At 48.7% G+C, this 16,431-nt stretch overlaps 2 protein-coding genes across 6 annotated transcripts in view; one reads left to right on the top strand and one right to left on the bottom strand.

Moving 5' to 3' along the window:
* The window catches only part of GSTK1 (glutathione S-transferase kappa 1), a 44,658-nt gene that overhangs the window by 7,658 nt on the left and 20,569 nt on the right, over positions 1 to 16,431 (bottom strand). Inside the window, exon 1 of one of the 2 annotated variants that reach the window (XM_080987012.1) lies at positions 9,989 to 10,260. The exons of the other annotated variant lie outside the window; for it this stretch is intronic. Coding sequence (XP_080843138.1) covers positions 9,989 to 10,171 — 183 coding nt within the window. The 5' untranslated portion in view covers positions 10,172 to 10,260. Of the gene's footprint in view, positions 1 to 9,988; positions 10,261 to 16,431 lie in introns of those variants that run through there. 2 annotated transcript variants of the gene reach the window in all.
* The window catches only part of LOC308466147 (rap1 GTPase-activating protein 1-like), an 88,354-nt gene that overhangs the window by 62,867 nt on the left and 9,056 nt on the right, over positions 1 to 16,431 (top strand). The window lies entirely within an intron of this gene.

The following is a 16,431-nucleotide window of genomic DNA, read 5'->3' as shown; positions in this document are numbered from 1 at the left end:
AGGCAGATTCAAAACAGCATCTGTGTTAGTCTGCAAGAGGGTAAAACAGACAGGTTGCAGGTGGTACTTCAGAAACAGGCTCACCATGGTATGAACTTTTGCAGAGAATAAACTACTTCATCAGATGCAAGATTAAGAATGTATCATGAATAGACAGCTGGGTTGGGGGAAGCCCAAAGATAAAATCAAGTTAATGCCAGAAAACAGGAGGAATGCAAGGACACGGGTTGGCTAGAGTTCTAAATATGAATCTGCAATCTGAACAGTAAAAGTAAAGTAAAGGGACCCCTGACCATTAGGTCCAATTGTGGCCGACTCTGGGGTTGCGGCACTCATCTCGCTTTATTGGCCGAGGGAGCCGGCGTACAGCTTCCGGGTCATGTGGCCAGCATGACTAAGCCGCTTCTGGCGAACCAGAGCAGCACACGGAAACGCTGTTTACTTTCCTGCCGGAGTGGTACCTATTTATCTACTTGCACTTTGACGTGCTTTCGAACTGCTAGGTTGGCAGGAGCAGGGACCGAGCAACGGGAGCTCACCCCGTCGCAGGGATTCGAACCACCGACCTTCTGATCAGCAAGTCCTAGGCTCTGTGGTTTAACCCACAGCGCTACCCACGTCCCTAATCTGAACAGTAGCCTTGACTATTTGTGCAAACTACGGAGGAATCTCATTTGGGCTGGGGCAAGAGCTGGAAAGAATGAGAAGGCGGCCAGCTAGCCTTGTCAAATAAATGGCAGTGTCAGGGAACTGCCATCGGAAGGAAGGGAAGTGAAAGGGCTCACACAGGTTGGGAGAGACTCAGCAGCTGAAGAGGGAACCAGTAGGGGGAGAGGAGCTGAGCTGAGGGAAAGTGAGCTGGAGGGATGGCTCAGAGACACTTCCAGCGAAAACAGTGGGGAGGTTTCAGGACCTCCTGTAGGGACACCCACTCCTCGCCGGAAACTGTCACGCAGAGAGTCCAGAAGACGTGTTTCCGTTAAGGAGCTTTTATGTTGGAAGCGATTCCGAAAGCAACCACTGTCGGAATCTGCCAGCGACTGACGGAGCCATGTTTAAGGGGCTCCGTTACAGACAGAGGTTTGCAAACTTGACCAAACTCTGAGGGACTAGGATTTTACACACAAGCAGCTCATCGTCCCATCACAGCATTCCGACAGTCTCCGTGAGCAGCTTGTGCAGGAGAAGGCATCATGAGCAACCCAGCCGGAACCGGAGAAGCAGGAGCTGGAGCGGGTCCAAGCCTGGAAGAAAGGTACCGGGTGTTGGAGGTCCAGCTAGCGCTGCAGACGGCGAGGCTTGAGGAGAGGAGGGCTCAGGATGCAGACAAAAAGGGGAAAGACACCCAGCTCGTCAGAAAGGTACCAGGATTGGTGCAGAAGTTTGGGGGGGAGCCCAAAGACTATCATGGCTTTCGGACAGAGATGCAATATGCCCTCAATCTGCAGTTTGATGAATTCCCTGACGAGGAATCACGAGTGGCTTTCGTGATTGGGCATCTTGAAAAGGGGGCGAGAGACTGGGTTAGACCCCTGATGGCAGCGAATAGTGACGTCCTAAAGGACACGATGAAGTTCTTTCGCGCCATGGATCTGATGTTTTCCAGCGATATTGAACAGGGAGTGGTCCGCAGACAGTTAATGGCTTGCAAACAGGGGAGCCGATCTGTCCGTGAGTACTGGACTGAGTTCACCATGTTGATCCATAAATTGGGGTGGGATCTATCGGCGGAACCCATTCAAATGCTCTTTGAAGAAGGGCTTTCTTCGGCTGTGAAAGACGAACTTTCCCGGGCGCCCAGGGCGGAGTCTATGGACCAGCTGACCAAATCAGCGCTGACCATAGGAGCGCGCCAGGAGGCGAGAGCATTGGAGAGGCGGGAAGGGAAGGGGGAACGTTGGAAGGAGTTCCGCATTCCAGACATTCCAGAGCCAACTTTCCCGCCGGCAGAGCCGATGGAAATCGGAACAGCGCGCGCGCGCGCAGTTTCAAAGCCCAGTGAGGGGGGAAAGAAGGAGGGAAAAGGCGCCCGGAAATGCTATCTCTGCCAACAGCCAGGTCACTTTGCCAGAGTCTGCCCCCAGAGGAAGGAATGGCAAGGGATGGTAGGAGCTGTGGAGGGAAGAGAGGAAGAAATACCGAAGCAAGTAAAAGCCAACGCCTGGCTGCCACCGTCGGGGCACAGCAGCCAGGCCAAAGAGCAGTGAAAGTGCCCACGCCAGAACCTCCTAAACCCGCCCTAGTGATAGAAGTGGCGCTAGAGCTGCCAAACGGACACCCTCTAAAGATAAAGGCGCTGTTGGACTCAGGCAGCTCCTGCAATTTCATGAGCAAAGAGTTTGCAGCTGAACACCAGATACAGACGATCCCTTTAAGCAACCCCCTGCAGGTGACCACGATCGATGGCAGGGAGCTGTTGGGAGGAGAAGTCAGCTTGCAGACCGTCCCAATGATAATGAAGGTGGCAAGGCACACCGAACTGATAGCGTTTAATGTGGCCACCTTGGGAGGAGCTCCCATTATATTGGGGATGAGCTGGCTAGCGTTACATGATCCGCTGGTGGGCTGGCATCAGAGAGTGGTTTCTTTTGGTTCAGCACATTGCTTAGAACACTGCAAAGAGGGAAAGGGTTTGGCAGGGGCCCAAGCCACCCTAGCAGGGACTGAAGTAACGGAGAACGTGAAGGTACCACGACAATACGCAGATCTCCGCGACGTCTTCAGCGAAAGGGAAGCTGACCAACTACCCCCGCATAGACCCTTTGACTGTCAAATCAATTTACTCCCTGGGGCACAGCTCCCTGTAGGCAAGCTGTACGCCATGTCAGACAGAGAGATGCAGGAGCTAAGAGAGTTCATTGACAAGAACCTGAAGAGAGGGTTCATCAGAGAGTCCAGGGCGGTGGGGGGCAGCCCAGTGTTTTTTGTGGATAAAAAAAACACGAACAAGCCGAGGCTTGTGTGTGACTTCAGGGCCTTAAATGCAGTGTCAGAACCAGTGGCTTTCCCTATGCCCAGGATTGACGACATTTTGACAAGGGTCAGGAAGGGAAAGATTTTTACTAAACTGGACCTAAGGGGGGCGTACAACCTGATACGAATAAGGAAGGGGGATGAATGGAAAACCACCATGTTCACCCCTTTGGGGGCATTTGAATATTTAGTTATGCCCTTCGGCCTACAAGGAGGCTCCGCGTGCTTTCAATCGTTTATGAACCACGTCCTGGGGCCTTTGCTTTACAAGAATTGTGTGGCCTTCTTAGACGACGTGTTGGTGTATTCTGAGAATGAGGAGCAGCATGTGAGAGACGTCAGAGAAGTGTTGAGCAGGCTGCAAGCCAACCAGCTGTGGGTGAAACTGGAGAAGTGTCAGTTTCATACCAAGGAGGTGGAATTCCTGGGGTATCGCCTGTCAGACAAGGGATTGGCCATGGATCCCGGCAAGGTCCAGGCGGTGCTGGAATGGAAAACACCCAAAACAAGGAAGGATGTGCAGAGGTTCCTAGGATTTGGGAACTTCTATCGTAAGTTCATCCGAAACTTTGCCCACCTGACGGCGCCCATTACGGACTGTCTCAGCAGTAAGAAGAAGTTCGTTTGGACTGAGGAGGCGGAGCGAGCATTTGAGGAACTAAAAAGGGCCTTCGCCTTGGAACAACAACTCCTGCATGTGGATTTACAAAAACCGATGAGAGTGGAAACTGACGCATCAGACAGAGCGATTGGGGCGGTGCTTCTGCAGCCAGGGAAGGAGGAGTCAGAGTGGAGACCGTGTGCCTTTTTTTCGCGAAAGCTGAACAAATCCGAGAGGAACTACACGGTGTATGACCGAGAACTACTAGCCATTCATGAGGCGTTCCGGAGATGGAGGCACCTGCTAATTGGCGCACAACATAAGGTGCAAGTGTGCACTGACCACAAGAACCTAGAGTATTGGAGGACGGCACGAGTGCTCAACCAACGGCAAGTGAGATGGGCCCAGGAGTTCTCCAAATTTAACTTTGAGATTTGTTACGTGCCAGGCCCAGAGAACATTAGGGCGGACGCTCTCTCACGCAAACCTGAATATTTGGAGGGGGAGGGAGCACCCGAAGAGAGACATGTCATTCCAGAGGACCGCTGGGTGTGTGGGGCGGCATTGGTGGGACAAAGAGAACTGGTAGAGGAAACAGAGAATGATGAATACGCCCAGAATAAGCTCAGAGGTCTTAGGGGTGAGGGAGAGGAACCAGGGGGTTTCGAGGAAAGAAATGGAGCTTTGTATTACAAAGGGGCACTGTATATCCCTGAAGGAGACTTAAGGGGGAGGGTACTCAAGCAGTTGCACGACAGCCCCACGGCGGGGCATTTTGGACAACACAAAACCATGTGGTTGGTCACCAGGGAATTTTGGTGGCCTAAGGTGAGGGAAGATGTACGGGAGTATGTAAGAGGGTGCGAGCAATGCCAGCGAGCCAAAGGGGAGAGGCGGGCGCCGGCGGGGCTATTAGAACCCTTACCAACCCCAGAACGACCTTGGGAGGCAGTGTCGATAGATTTTATGACTGATCTGCCGAAGTCCAAGGGGAAAACAGCCATCATGGTGGTGGTAGACCTACTAACAAAGATGTGCCACTTTGTAGCCTGTTCGCATGCAGTCACGGCGGAAGAGACAGCGAAGTTATTTGTAGAACACATTTTTAGGTTGCACGGAGTGCCATTGAGGGTGGTCTCAGACCGAGGAAAACAATTTACTTCCAGGTTCTGGAGGAAGCTCATGAGCTTACTGCAGGTGGAGGTCAACTTTTCGACTGCCCGGCACCCTGAAACCAACGGGCAGGCGGAAAGAGCAAACGGTGTCCTCCAGCAATACCTGAGGTGTTATGTCAATGACAGAGAGAATGACTGGGTAGAAAAGTTGGCGCTGGCGGAATTTGCCTACAACAATGCCGAGAATGTGTCCACAGGGATGAGCCCCTTCTTGGCTAATTATGGGTGTCATCCCAGGGGTTTCCCAGGGGGAGAAGGGGAGAGATGGAGCGTCCCGGCAGCCGAGCATTTTGTAGAAGAAATGGAAGCAATCCATCGTCAGCTCCAACTCAACTTAGAAAGGGCGAAGGAAGAATACAAGAGGCAGGCAGACAAGAACCGAAGGGAAGGTGAAACCATAAGGGTGGGAGATAGGGTGTGGCTGTCAACCCAAGGGTTGCCGTTCAAAGGAGGTTGTAAGAAATTAAGACCCAGGAGATTGGGTCCCTTTGAGGTCATTCAACAGGTCAACCCAGTGGCTTTCAGGCTCCGGTTACCCAACCACATGAAACTGCACCCAGTATTTCACAGGTCGTTACTGTCACCGTATGAGGGGGGACGAGAAGGGATGGCCACTCGGGGACCGGTCATAGAAGAAAGGGAATGCAGCAGCCATGTGGCAGAAATCCTCGACGCCAGGTGGAAGGGGGATCAGGTGGAGTATTTGGTAGCGTGGGAAGGAGAACCGGAGTCAGAAAACACTTGGGTAATGGCAGAAGATATCAATGACGAGGTATTGATAGAAACGTTCCATCAAAGGTTCCCAAGGAAACCTCAGCCTGTGGAGAGGTTCCGGAGGGAATACTTTGGGACCACCGATGAGGAGGAGGAGTTGGAAGGATTCTCGGACTCGGAAGGGGAAGGGGAGATGGACTCTGAGGAGGAGGAGTACTTCGAGACCAGGAACCGCAACAGGTGGAGAGAAGTGTTCGGGACATCGGAAGATGAAGGAAGTTCATTCCGGGGTTTTGCCTCCTCACCGCCCGTAGAGGAGGGGGCGAGAGGGGATGAAGGGGGCCCTGGAGGGGAGGTGGATGTCAGGGAACTGCCATCGGAAGGAAGGGAAGTGAAAGGGCTCACACAGGTTGGGAGAGACTCAGCAGCTGAAGAGGGAACCAGTAGGGGGAGAGGAGCTGAGCTGAGGGAAAGTGAGCTGGAGGGATGGCTCAGAGACACTTCCAGCGAAAACAGTGGGGAGGTTTCAGGACCTCCTGTAGGGACACCCACTCCTCGCCGGAAACTGTCACGCAGAGAGTCCAGAAGACGTGTTTCCGTTAAGGAGCTTTTATGTTGGAAGCGATTCCGAAAGCAACCACTGTCGGAATCTGCCAGCGACTGACGGAGCCATGTTTAAGGGGCTCCGTTACAGACAGAGGTTTGCAAACTTGACCAAACTCTGAGGGACTAGGATTTTACACACAAGCAGCTCATCGTCCCATCACAGGCAGGATCAACCAACTCCTGTATTCCTCTGGTGATTAATCATCTAGACCATGTTGGGAGGGACAAACACCTGCCCAAACTTCCTGCATCATTGGCACATGCCACTCTACAAGTTTCTAAAGCCTAATGTTAGCTATGAACGTCATTTCTAAACTTTAAAATTTCTATGCTTAAGGCAAAGGCGACCCCCTTCTGCATTCAGGATGAATGCTCTATGGGCAGATTGGTTGGAAGTGACCTCTGTACAGCTTGGCAAACTATTTGGTTCAATTCCTAATGAACACCCGCAATCGGAACATGGAAGAGATAAGTAACAGTTGGAAAGTTGCAACACTTTCAGCAGCAGCAGTAAACAAGGCAAAGTTCAGACAAAGGTATTTATACTGTACAAAGGTACCGGGTATTTGGGAAGCTGAGATCCCTCTGGGTATCTGCAAAAGCTGCCAGAGCTGCTTCCACTTCAGTCATTTCCTTTATTTATAAAATGCCCTTCGAATTACCGTCCTGTGCTCACTCAATTTTATGCAGCAGTCAGATGGCAGCATTATCACAATAACTGTTGGGTAAGACCAGGGGTCAGCAAACTTTTTCAGCAGGGGGCTGGTCCACTGTCCCTCAGACCTTGTGGGGGGCCGGACTATATTTTTTTGGGGGGGAATGAATGAATTCTTATGTCCCACAAATAACCCAGAGATGCATTTTAAATAAAAGCACACATTCTACTCATGTAAAAACATGCTGATTCCCGGACTGTGCACGGGGCAGATTTAGAAGGCGATTGGGCCAGATCCAGCCCCTGGGCCTTAGTTTGCCTACCCATGGGTAAGACTCTCCCCTAAGAAAAGCTCATCAACTCTGGGCAATGACAATGGATAGATCACTGCCAGTTTTATTATATTGGGAGTAGATCGCAATCCCTAGAGAGTTGGACATGCCTTCTAGTCCAACCCCCTGCAATGCAGAAATCTGCAGCTGCCCCAGGGACTTCCGGGGTGGCGCCATCGGCAATGGCGGACTCCCTCTGAATTGGAGGGACTAGCTCCACGCGAAACGGGTCTTTTCCGCTACGGCGAAGCGGGGACCCTTTTAAAAATCACAGGCGGATGAAGCCTGTGACCATGGGACTCGGCGGGCACCCTTAGCGCGCCCCCAACCCGCAAAGGAACCCACTAACGGGCTCCGAACCGAAGAGGGGGAAGTGGCGCAGTGCTGTGAGTCAACTGCTATTTCCGTGGAGCGAAGCTGCACAGCCGTTGCCGGAGAGCGCTGCCTTTTTCCTGGGACAATTTGGCTTCTAAAATAAGCACCCGTGAGTACTTAAACCTTGAACAATTGGACTTTAAATAAGGAATTGCGAGCAGAAAGGAATTGGACTTAAAAATTTTATTTCAATTTGGTACTGAAATGGGAAGGTCTAAACAGGAAGTCAGCCTTCCGTTTCTTTGTAGACAGAATAAAGCAAAGACAACGTAAACTAGAGCTCAGAAAATCGCTTCTAAAGGATTGGTTTACATCATTTAAAATTGCTGAACCCCCCTTCGGAAGCAGGAGAAGAAGGGGGATCTTTTCTGGACTGTTTAAACCTGCAGAAGTGAGTTTAAAGTAAAGTAACTTTCCATCGTCCTGATCCTGGAGCGGGGTGTCAGGACTGACGTTTGAAGCTCATTGACCAGAGACAAATGCTTTTGACAGATAGCTAAAAGAAGAGAAACATAGTGATTCCATTGTTTCCTTTCGCACCTTAAAGGAACATATATTGACAAAATATCTGAAAAAAGGAAACTCTGTTGCTAGACTTGTCTTTAAAAGAAAGATTAAGTAGAAGTTTTCCCCCTAGAGGGAGACTGTGAAACTGTAACCAACTCCTGGGAGCTGGCAGCTGTTACAGATTACAGTCGTGGGAATAGACATCTGACCTTCAGGACAATGTATTCAGAAGCTCTGTTGTGTGCTTTCTATAAAACAAATGCCCTACTGGAACAACTACATGAGAAGACGAATTTGATGGCTGATTCGATTAGAAATTTTGAACAGGCAGTGGGAAATTTTGAACAGGCAGTGGGAAAATATGTGGAGCCCACCCAGGAATTAAATCAGGAGGGCGCCCTGACAGAACAGGCCCAACAGGAATATGAACTTTTGGATTCGACAAATGAACTTGGAAAAAGCCAGATTTGGAAAGAAAAAGTTTGGTTTGGTTTGGAAATGGGGGGTTGGATAGACCCTCCTATGCAGGGATGTTTGGACTTTTCAAGTCTGGCAATGGGCCGTGAGATGTTTGGGATTGGGGGGGGCTCTCAATTTTGGAGGGATCTTGAAACATGTCTTTAAATACCACATGGAATTTAGTGTCGATTATGGAAAAGGGGCTGATCTGTCGAGAAGGGTCAAAAATATCGCTAAGCTGGAGTTCCCACGAGTGAAACGAGCAGGAGACAAGGGAAAATACACTTATAAATATGAAGAAGAGCTGCGGAAGGGACATAGAAGAGACTTAAGGGCCTCGGATATTAGGATTCCAGGTTAATGCGCCAGATCGATGGGATAATAAGGACTGACAAAACCCGGGACCAGGAGGAAGGGACGCTGGATGAAGATTGGATTTGTTTTTATTTCTTTTCTTTACTATTAGGACTGTTTTACAAAATTGATGAATGTTAGAAAAATGTTGGAATGAAATTACTTGGCTTTAGTAAAAATGTTTAAAGAATTATGCAAGAATATTATGGTTATGAGAAGTTGGTAAAAATAAGATTTAAGTTTTAAGTTTCAAGGTTATTTATAGTAAGATAAGATTAAAATAGTTTAAGGTAATGTAATGACAGAATATTATGAAATATGGAGAGGATTTGCTGTGACAATTAATAACCAGGATACAAGGAAGGGGAGGAGGAGGAGGTCAAGGAAAGAGGGTAACGATAGTTGAGGAGTTGAGAATAATGGATTTGTTTTTAAATGTTTTTAAATGTTGGTGGTGTATTTTTGTCTTTTTTTCTTCTTCTTATTTTGAATTTGTATCTGTATGGTTGGAAGTGGTTTGTTTTTCTCTTTTTCTACTTTGTTTTTCTTTTGTAACCTTAAAAAAATCCCCCCCCCATAAATATCATTAAAAAAAAAAAAAGAAATCTGCAGCTGCCCCATACAGGATCGAACCTTGCCATTATCAGCACCAGGCTATAACCAGCTGAGCTACCTTTGCACCTGGTTCCTGTGCAAGGTGGCAGTACCTGGAAGGGTGCTCCCGGGTGAAATCCCGGAGTGGAATTGCAGCCTCGGATTGCCAGTGGGTGCAGTTTTAGATTTAACGGGTTGTTCTTCCAGAACACAGTATTGTAATCTAAACACCTGTTGGCCTCACTCTGCGTTTCGCAGCCCTCCCTGCTTCCCACGCGCAGCAGCCGACGCGGGAACTAAATGCGTTAACAGCCCGGGGCGCGTCACGAGCGCTCAGGGGCGACCGGGCGACCACTTATTTAACTACCGCGATCGACCGGAAGCACACGGGCGATCTACCTGCCGATCGCAGGTCAACCAGGACACTTCCGACTTTGCAATTCTATTTTTCGTGACCCTCCTAAATACGGAAGGAAACCCGACGCGACCCACGGAGAGTGAACATCTGAGCAAAACAAAGTTGCGCCGGAGTTATTGGAGAGGGGTGCAAGGGCGGCTGTCCCAGAGGGTGCTGCAATCTGGGGGGAGAGGGGGAAGACTGTCCCGGTCCCCCCTCCATGCCCCCTTCTTCCACCGCTGTTACCTCGAATCCCAGCCAGGAATACGGAGACAGCACGTCGTAGAAACACTCCACCAGTTTCTTGTTGTTGTTGTTGCTGCTACTGCTGCTGCGCAAACCTTGGCGCGCTGCCGCCATAGCCCTCCCTGGGCTGCCGGCTGAGCCGGAGAGGAGAGGACGGGGCGCTCGCGCGAGGAAGGCCAGCATGAGATGGGGAAACGGGGGCTGCACCTCGACAGAAAAGCACCTCCTCGCTCGGGACGGTCCAAGGCCTCCGGGGCTCCGCCTTCCTTTGGGCTCGAGGGCCGAATCACATGAGGCGGAGGGAGGGAGACTGCTCGCTGCCGGCCCCCAGCGGCAACCACGCGCTCAAGTCCCATTTCCATTTTTTTCTTTAAAAATATGCCGTTTTAAACATTGGTCCCACCGTTAAGGAGAATCATGTATGATGGACCAGCTAATAATTCCTTCGTTCGTTTTATTCGTATGCCACTTTTTGCACAAAATGAACAACAAAGATGGACTTACTGAAGAATATTGTTGCTCCTGACAACCCTGAGAATTCTGGATGAAATTAATATTTTTAAGCTGCTTCTAGAATGCTTTTATCGGTCGAGAAATGACAATAAATTACAATCTTCACTTGCACTACTCTCAGCTGAGCATCAGCTTTTGCAAAAGAAAGAAAGAAATCTGAAGGTTTTGTTAACAAACAAAAGAAAGACCACAATGTTGATGCTTGATTTATATCTACTTTAGGACATACTATACCTGTAATTTGTTTGCTGAGTAAAATCGAGTTAACAGCTAAACAGTAATAATTTAATTGACTTGAATATTTACATAGACCCCAAATGTTTTTGTTTTGGACTAATTGCAGTTTCCAAATGCTCTTCAAAGGCAGTACTGTATATAATCTGAAAGTAACCAGATTATAGATCAGTATTCCCTGCTCTCTTGGTCCAGAGAGGATCACAGATTGGTACTTCCAATGGCAAAGATAGATCCACAAGCAACTCTATAGACTGTGATCACGTCCCTTCAGAGAAGTGGACCACCACGAACCCATGTAGATGAACCACCCACCAAAAGGACTAATCTGCATTCTATTTTAGTTTACTGGACCTCATCCACTTCATAGCACACCCAGACACTGGTTTACCCAATGTGTCTCACCTGAATTGGATGAAAGGGAGTTGGGTGTCATTTGCATATTGATGACACTTTGCTACAAACTCCCAGGTGACCTCAGTTAGCAGTTTTATACAGCTCCGAGTGGCCCTCTAGGCAATGTAGCATTCCAACTCCCTTCAATCCCAGTCAGCATTGCCAAAAGTCAGGAATGTGGGTTTGGGAAGTGTTTGGAGTTTGGCAACACCTGGATAGCTAGAGGTTTCTCAGCCCTGAAAAACCAATGGGGGACGAGATGGAATCCCATAGCACAGATCCCATGGAATTTAGCAATGTCCCCTCTCCACCACCGGCTTGATAATGAGCTACACCAAGTCAAGCCATGCAGGTGGCAATGCATGCTTGGCAGAGCTACCATGCATCCGTCTTCTCCGCCAGCTGATCAGCAGATCTATTCTCCTGCTTGCCCAACAACTCCATGTCACCTCCACTTCAAACTGGGTGTATAAAATGTGTATATTAGGGGAATTTTGCTGTAAAATTCTGGTGCATTTTCATAATTCCATTAAAATTTCATAAAATTCTGGTGCATTTTCATAAAATTCCATTGAAATTCCATTTACATACAAACTGGTTTTTCAACAACAACAAATAATCACAAACTGATGTGGAATTGTGGGGAACCGAAATTATGATGGGTGTGTGTGTGATGAAATTGAAGCCTAAATGGCGACACTGGATAAGACTCAAGGGAAGAGTGGCAGAGAGGAGGGACCACGTGCCTTGAGCCATAGGCACATATCAAAGACAAAGGATTGTTTGGAAGAGAGGTGAAGGTGGTATTATTGAGGCATCCTTCCCAGTGCTGTCTGCACCCATTTTGTTTACCTCTTTGTTTCATCGGATTTGGTGAAAACCACCAAAAGGACGATAGTCAAGCTCCAGTACAGGCAGAAGTTCAGGTACAAATCTCATTAAAGTCCAATGGAAGAGATAGTGACAGTTGTTTAACCTTAGCCGCCGTCAGTTCATGCACTCAGAACAAAGAGTATTTTATGTGTGTATTGCTCTGTCTCTCTATAAAAAATAAAAATCCCACAACTTCAGTTTTGCCAAAGGGCCATTGATTGGGAGGAAGGACAGAACCCAACCCTGCCCTGCCCCTTATAAATTGTCTGCTGCTGAGTCCCATCCCCACAAGTCTCACCCTCTTTGGTGGTACACTTAGGCCATCATGGAAGCTAGAGCAACAATTGAAACCACTTATTAAACACTTATTAGCATAATTTGTGATTCAGCTGCTGACAATGACCGAAGTCTACTTAACAGTGCAATCTCCATATCTACTCAGAAGTGAGTCCCATTCACTTGTGGGTTAGGGTTATTTACTCCCCAGGTAAGTGTGTGTCCCTCCTCCCCGATTTAGCTATACCTTCTGTGCCACCCCCTTTGTGCCGCCCCCTTTATCCTGCTGCTCCAGTAAAATTTGACAGGATCATTAAAGCTAAAAGAAGCAAATGCTGTCAAGAGATGCCCCCATGTGTCTTGGGCGGGCAAGGTCTCCTCCGTTTGCTGTCTGTCTGGTCCAAATCTGGTTCAAAGATAAGGAATCAGAAAAAAGGGGACCAGGAGCCGTGAAGTTGCCCAGGGATAGCAGCACCTAGACATTCTCCTGATGTTTCCCCATAATGGTGAGATTGTATTGCAATTCTATTTAAATTTCAGCAATTATTTCTAAATTTGCAACTTATACATGTGAATTACCATCTGTAGATTTGTTCTCATTTTTTTTGCAGCGTATAACTAGCCACCCTACTCTTAAGTCATATGCAGAATGACCTGGCGATTCTTTATTCTGGAGGCTGCAAAGTACAGCTGGAGCTGCCATCCTCTCCCAAGACTTTTGGCCTTTAAAGCTCCTGTCCTCATCAAAGTGATCAGAGTTAAAATCTTGAAAGTGAAATCTGATGTGTCCTGCATATTAGCCAAACCTGTGCTATATATGTAGATAGGAGAAGGGAGCAACCTACTTTCTTGCAAATTTGAGTACACACAGCCTGTATCTCTGCTTAAATCTTTCTTTTCATGATTAGAGTGCATTTCAGTTGGAAAGAGAATTCTAAGTGAGCTAAACCTAAAAACTGTTGTTTCTGCCAATCAAGATTCTTCATCATGCAGTAATTGAGATTTGGGCTAAGAATGGGAAAGCCCCATGAACCAATGGAAACAATAGTGAATGAATTATGTACTGTTTATATATATACATAGTTCAATGTGCTGTTTGCTACAGAGAAAGGCAGGAGGACATGCAGGTCACTGGTTAGACTTTTGGGAAAGGGTCAGTTTCCATTCTCATGACCTTTGGAGGAATTCATTCTGTCCCCATATGGGCTGAAGGAGATTCAGATTTCAGATTTAGATTTATTACGGCCATTGGCCCATATCAAAAACAATACATCAGAATTTATCCATAAACAATACAATTTAAACAGTTCCAAGTTAAAACACCCTTATAAAACCAATTTTACTTTAGTTAAGTAAAGACTATACACAATAAGCTCCCTCTATGTAAACCGCAATTCCGATCCATCAGATTTTGGGGGGTATACGTCTTAGTTCTGGCACTTATTGATGGTTCTTAAGTTTAGCTAAGCTGTCAGAAACATACAGTGATCCATTTCTCCTTTTTTGAAATAAAACAATCAGGTATCTAGCGATTGCAAGGGATCTACTTGTATCTTCGTCGTTTAATAAGTATATTATTTGGGCTTCCTGAGGACTGTCAGCAATTCTCGATAAATATGGGGCCAGAAACTTGGACCGTGAAGCCGAATGTAATGGACAACAGAAGATTATATGATATAACGATTCTATAGATCCGCTTTTACAGTCACAGAGGAGTGAGATCTGTCCGTTGGAGAGTCTGTTACCCAACACGTTTGATGGGAAAACATTGAATCTAGCCATTATAAAGGCATACCTGTGCGTCACCACAGATAAGGTAGTTAAGTAAGATGGAAGTTTCGTTGGTGGAGTTAAGCCAAGGTTTATCGGCGAACAGGTGCCTCCACCTGTCGCAATATTAAATTGTAAATCCATCTCCTCTAATTTGTGAGTTATAATTCTTTTGGCCGAGGTTAAATCCAATTTTAATAGTTCGGATGGAGATAGTCCTAGGGACACAAGTTTCCCATGTATTATTTTTGCCCAGGGGCTAGGGAAGTCATCTCTCCAGAGGCATTGTATCAGGTGGAGATTTGGAAGTTTATGCTGTTATGTAGTGTAGTTTCACCCTGGGCCAACAGGGGGATACTGTATATAGTTTTCACTCAGGTCTGTAGATAGTTTTCACTCAGGTCCGCGGCAGTTATTTTAGGCGGGAACTCTGGGCTGTTGTGGTTACAATGTTGACAGCCGGCTGCCTATAAATACAGGCCGGCTGAGCTGTTCGCAGTTAGTTCTATTCCAGCTTACCATAATAAAGAGCTACTTGAAGAAATCGCTGTGCCGGCTGCTATGTCAACCCACCACCTAACACTGGCGACGAGGATGGGATTGATGGACATCAGAGCACAGCCAGATGCGGCCAGCCTCTGAACTGAGCTGAATCACTGAGCTGAATCACAGAGCGAAATCACTGAGCGAAATCACTGGGCAGAACCAATTCAGAGCTGACTGTTCTGGCTAGAGCACTGTGTTCCATCCATCGCCCTTCACGCCGGCATCGGAATCATGGCTTCACTTGTGCCTCTACCGCCGTTTGCGCCAGCCTCTGAATCATGGGACTCCTACCTCGCTCGGTTCGACTGCTACCTCCAAGCCAACGAGCTGACAGAAGTATCACAGGAGCGGAAGCGGGGCCTATTCCTCAGCCTCTGTGGGCCTGAGGTGTTTGAGACGGCCCGAGCGTTGGTTGCGCCTGAAGCAGTCCAGGCAACACCATGGGACACGATCCAAGAGAAGCTCCGCAACCACTACGCACCAAAGCCGTCCAAGATTGCTGCCCGCCATGCGTTCTACCACCGGAACCAGGCAGAGGGGGAGTCAATCAACAACTACACCACCGCTCTGCGACAGGCTGCAATGCACTGTGAGTTCCGAGACTTAGACGATGCCCTGATGGATCGAATCGTCTGCGGGGTCCGGGACATCCATCTGCAACGGCGCCTCCTAGCCAAGCCAGACCTCACGCTACAGAAAGCCATTGAGGAGGCTGTGGCCTCAGAAGCTGCTGAACGCTCCGCCCAGGAGATCCGCAAGTCCAGCAGCCCGCGTCTTGCTAGGGAGCCAGTTCCGGTGCATCATGAAAAGGCCAGCAGTGAGGAGGCATCCTCCAGTGAAGACGATGACGTGCACCAGACAAAGCGGGAGCGCAGGAAGTTCCAACAGAAGTCCAAGGGCCAACCGGAATGTGCTGGCTGCGGAGGCAACCATTCCCGTGCCAAGTGTCGATTCAGAGACGCCATCTGTAGGAAGTGTTCCAGAAGGGGCCACATCGCTAAGGTCTGCCGATCGGCTCCGTCTGACACCCCCCCTTCATCGATTCGCAAGTCCAAGTCTTCACTCCAGTCTGCCAAGGAAAGTTGTTTCGCTCTCACCAACTGCCGCTGCCCGTCTGGAACCACGATTGGCCAAACCGACTCGCCTACGCGACGCAAGCTGAACGTCACGGTGCTCATTGAAGGAGCTCCATGTGACATGGAGATCGACACCGGGTCTGCCCTGTCCATCGTGTCATGGAGCACCATCAAAAGACTGGTACCCAGAGTGTCCAAAAGGCAACTCGACTCTCACCGCGTACACCTGAGAGACTACCAGGGAAACGACATTCCCGTGGTAGGCGTTGGCCGGTTCCGGATCGCCTTCAAGGATTTTTCGGGCCTGCTCCGGTTGGTGGTGGTCGAAGGTCAGCGGCCAAGCCTCCTAGGGCTAGACTGGTTTGATGCCCTCGGCCTGGAAGTCACCGGCATCAACTGCATCTCTAACGCAGAGACTGAGGGTCTGGTCAAAGACTTTGCCGAGGTTTTTGACGGCACCTTGGGCCAATATACAGGTACGCCCATCTCCTTTAGCCTTGATCCACAAGTCGCCCCCATCAAGCTAAAGCCACGCCGGGTTCCCTTTGCTCTCAAGGCTAAGGTGGATGAACAACTGGACAAACTGATCGCCCAAGGAGTTTTGGAGCCGGTTGACCACGCAAAGTGGGAAACCCCCATCGTCACGCCTGTCAAGCCAGATGGGTCGGTGAGAATCTGCGCTGACTACAAGTGCACGATCAACAAGGCACTTCAGCAGCACGCTTATCCGGTTCCTGTTGTCCAACACCTGCTCCATTC

This window comes from Podarcis pityusensis (genome assembly GCF_964106645.2).
Source record: "Podarcis pityusensis genome assembly, chromosome: 17".
NCBI lineage: Eukaryota > Metazoa > Chordata > Lepidosauria > Squamata > Lacertidae > Podarcis > Podarcis pityusensis.
The sequence above is the reverse complement of the archived record's forward strand: the minus strand, read 5'-3'. Positions and strand labels throughout refer to the sequence as shown.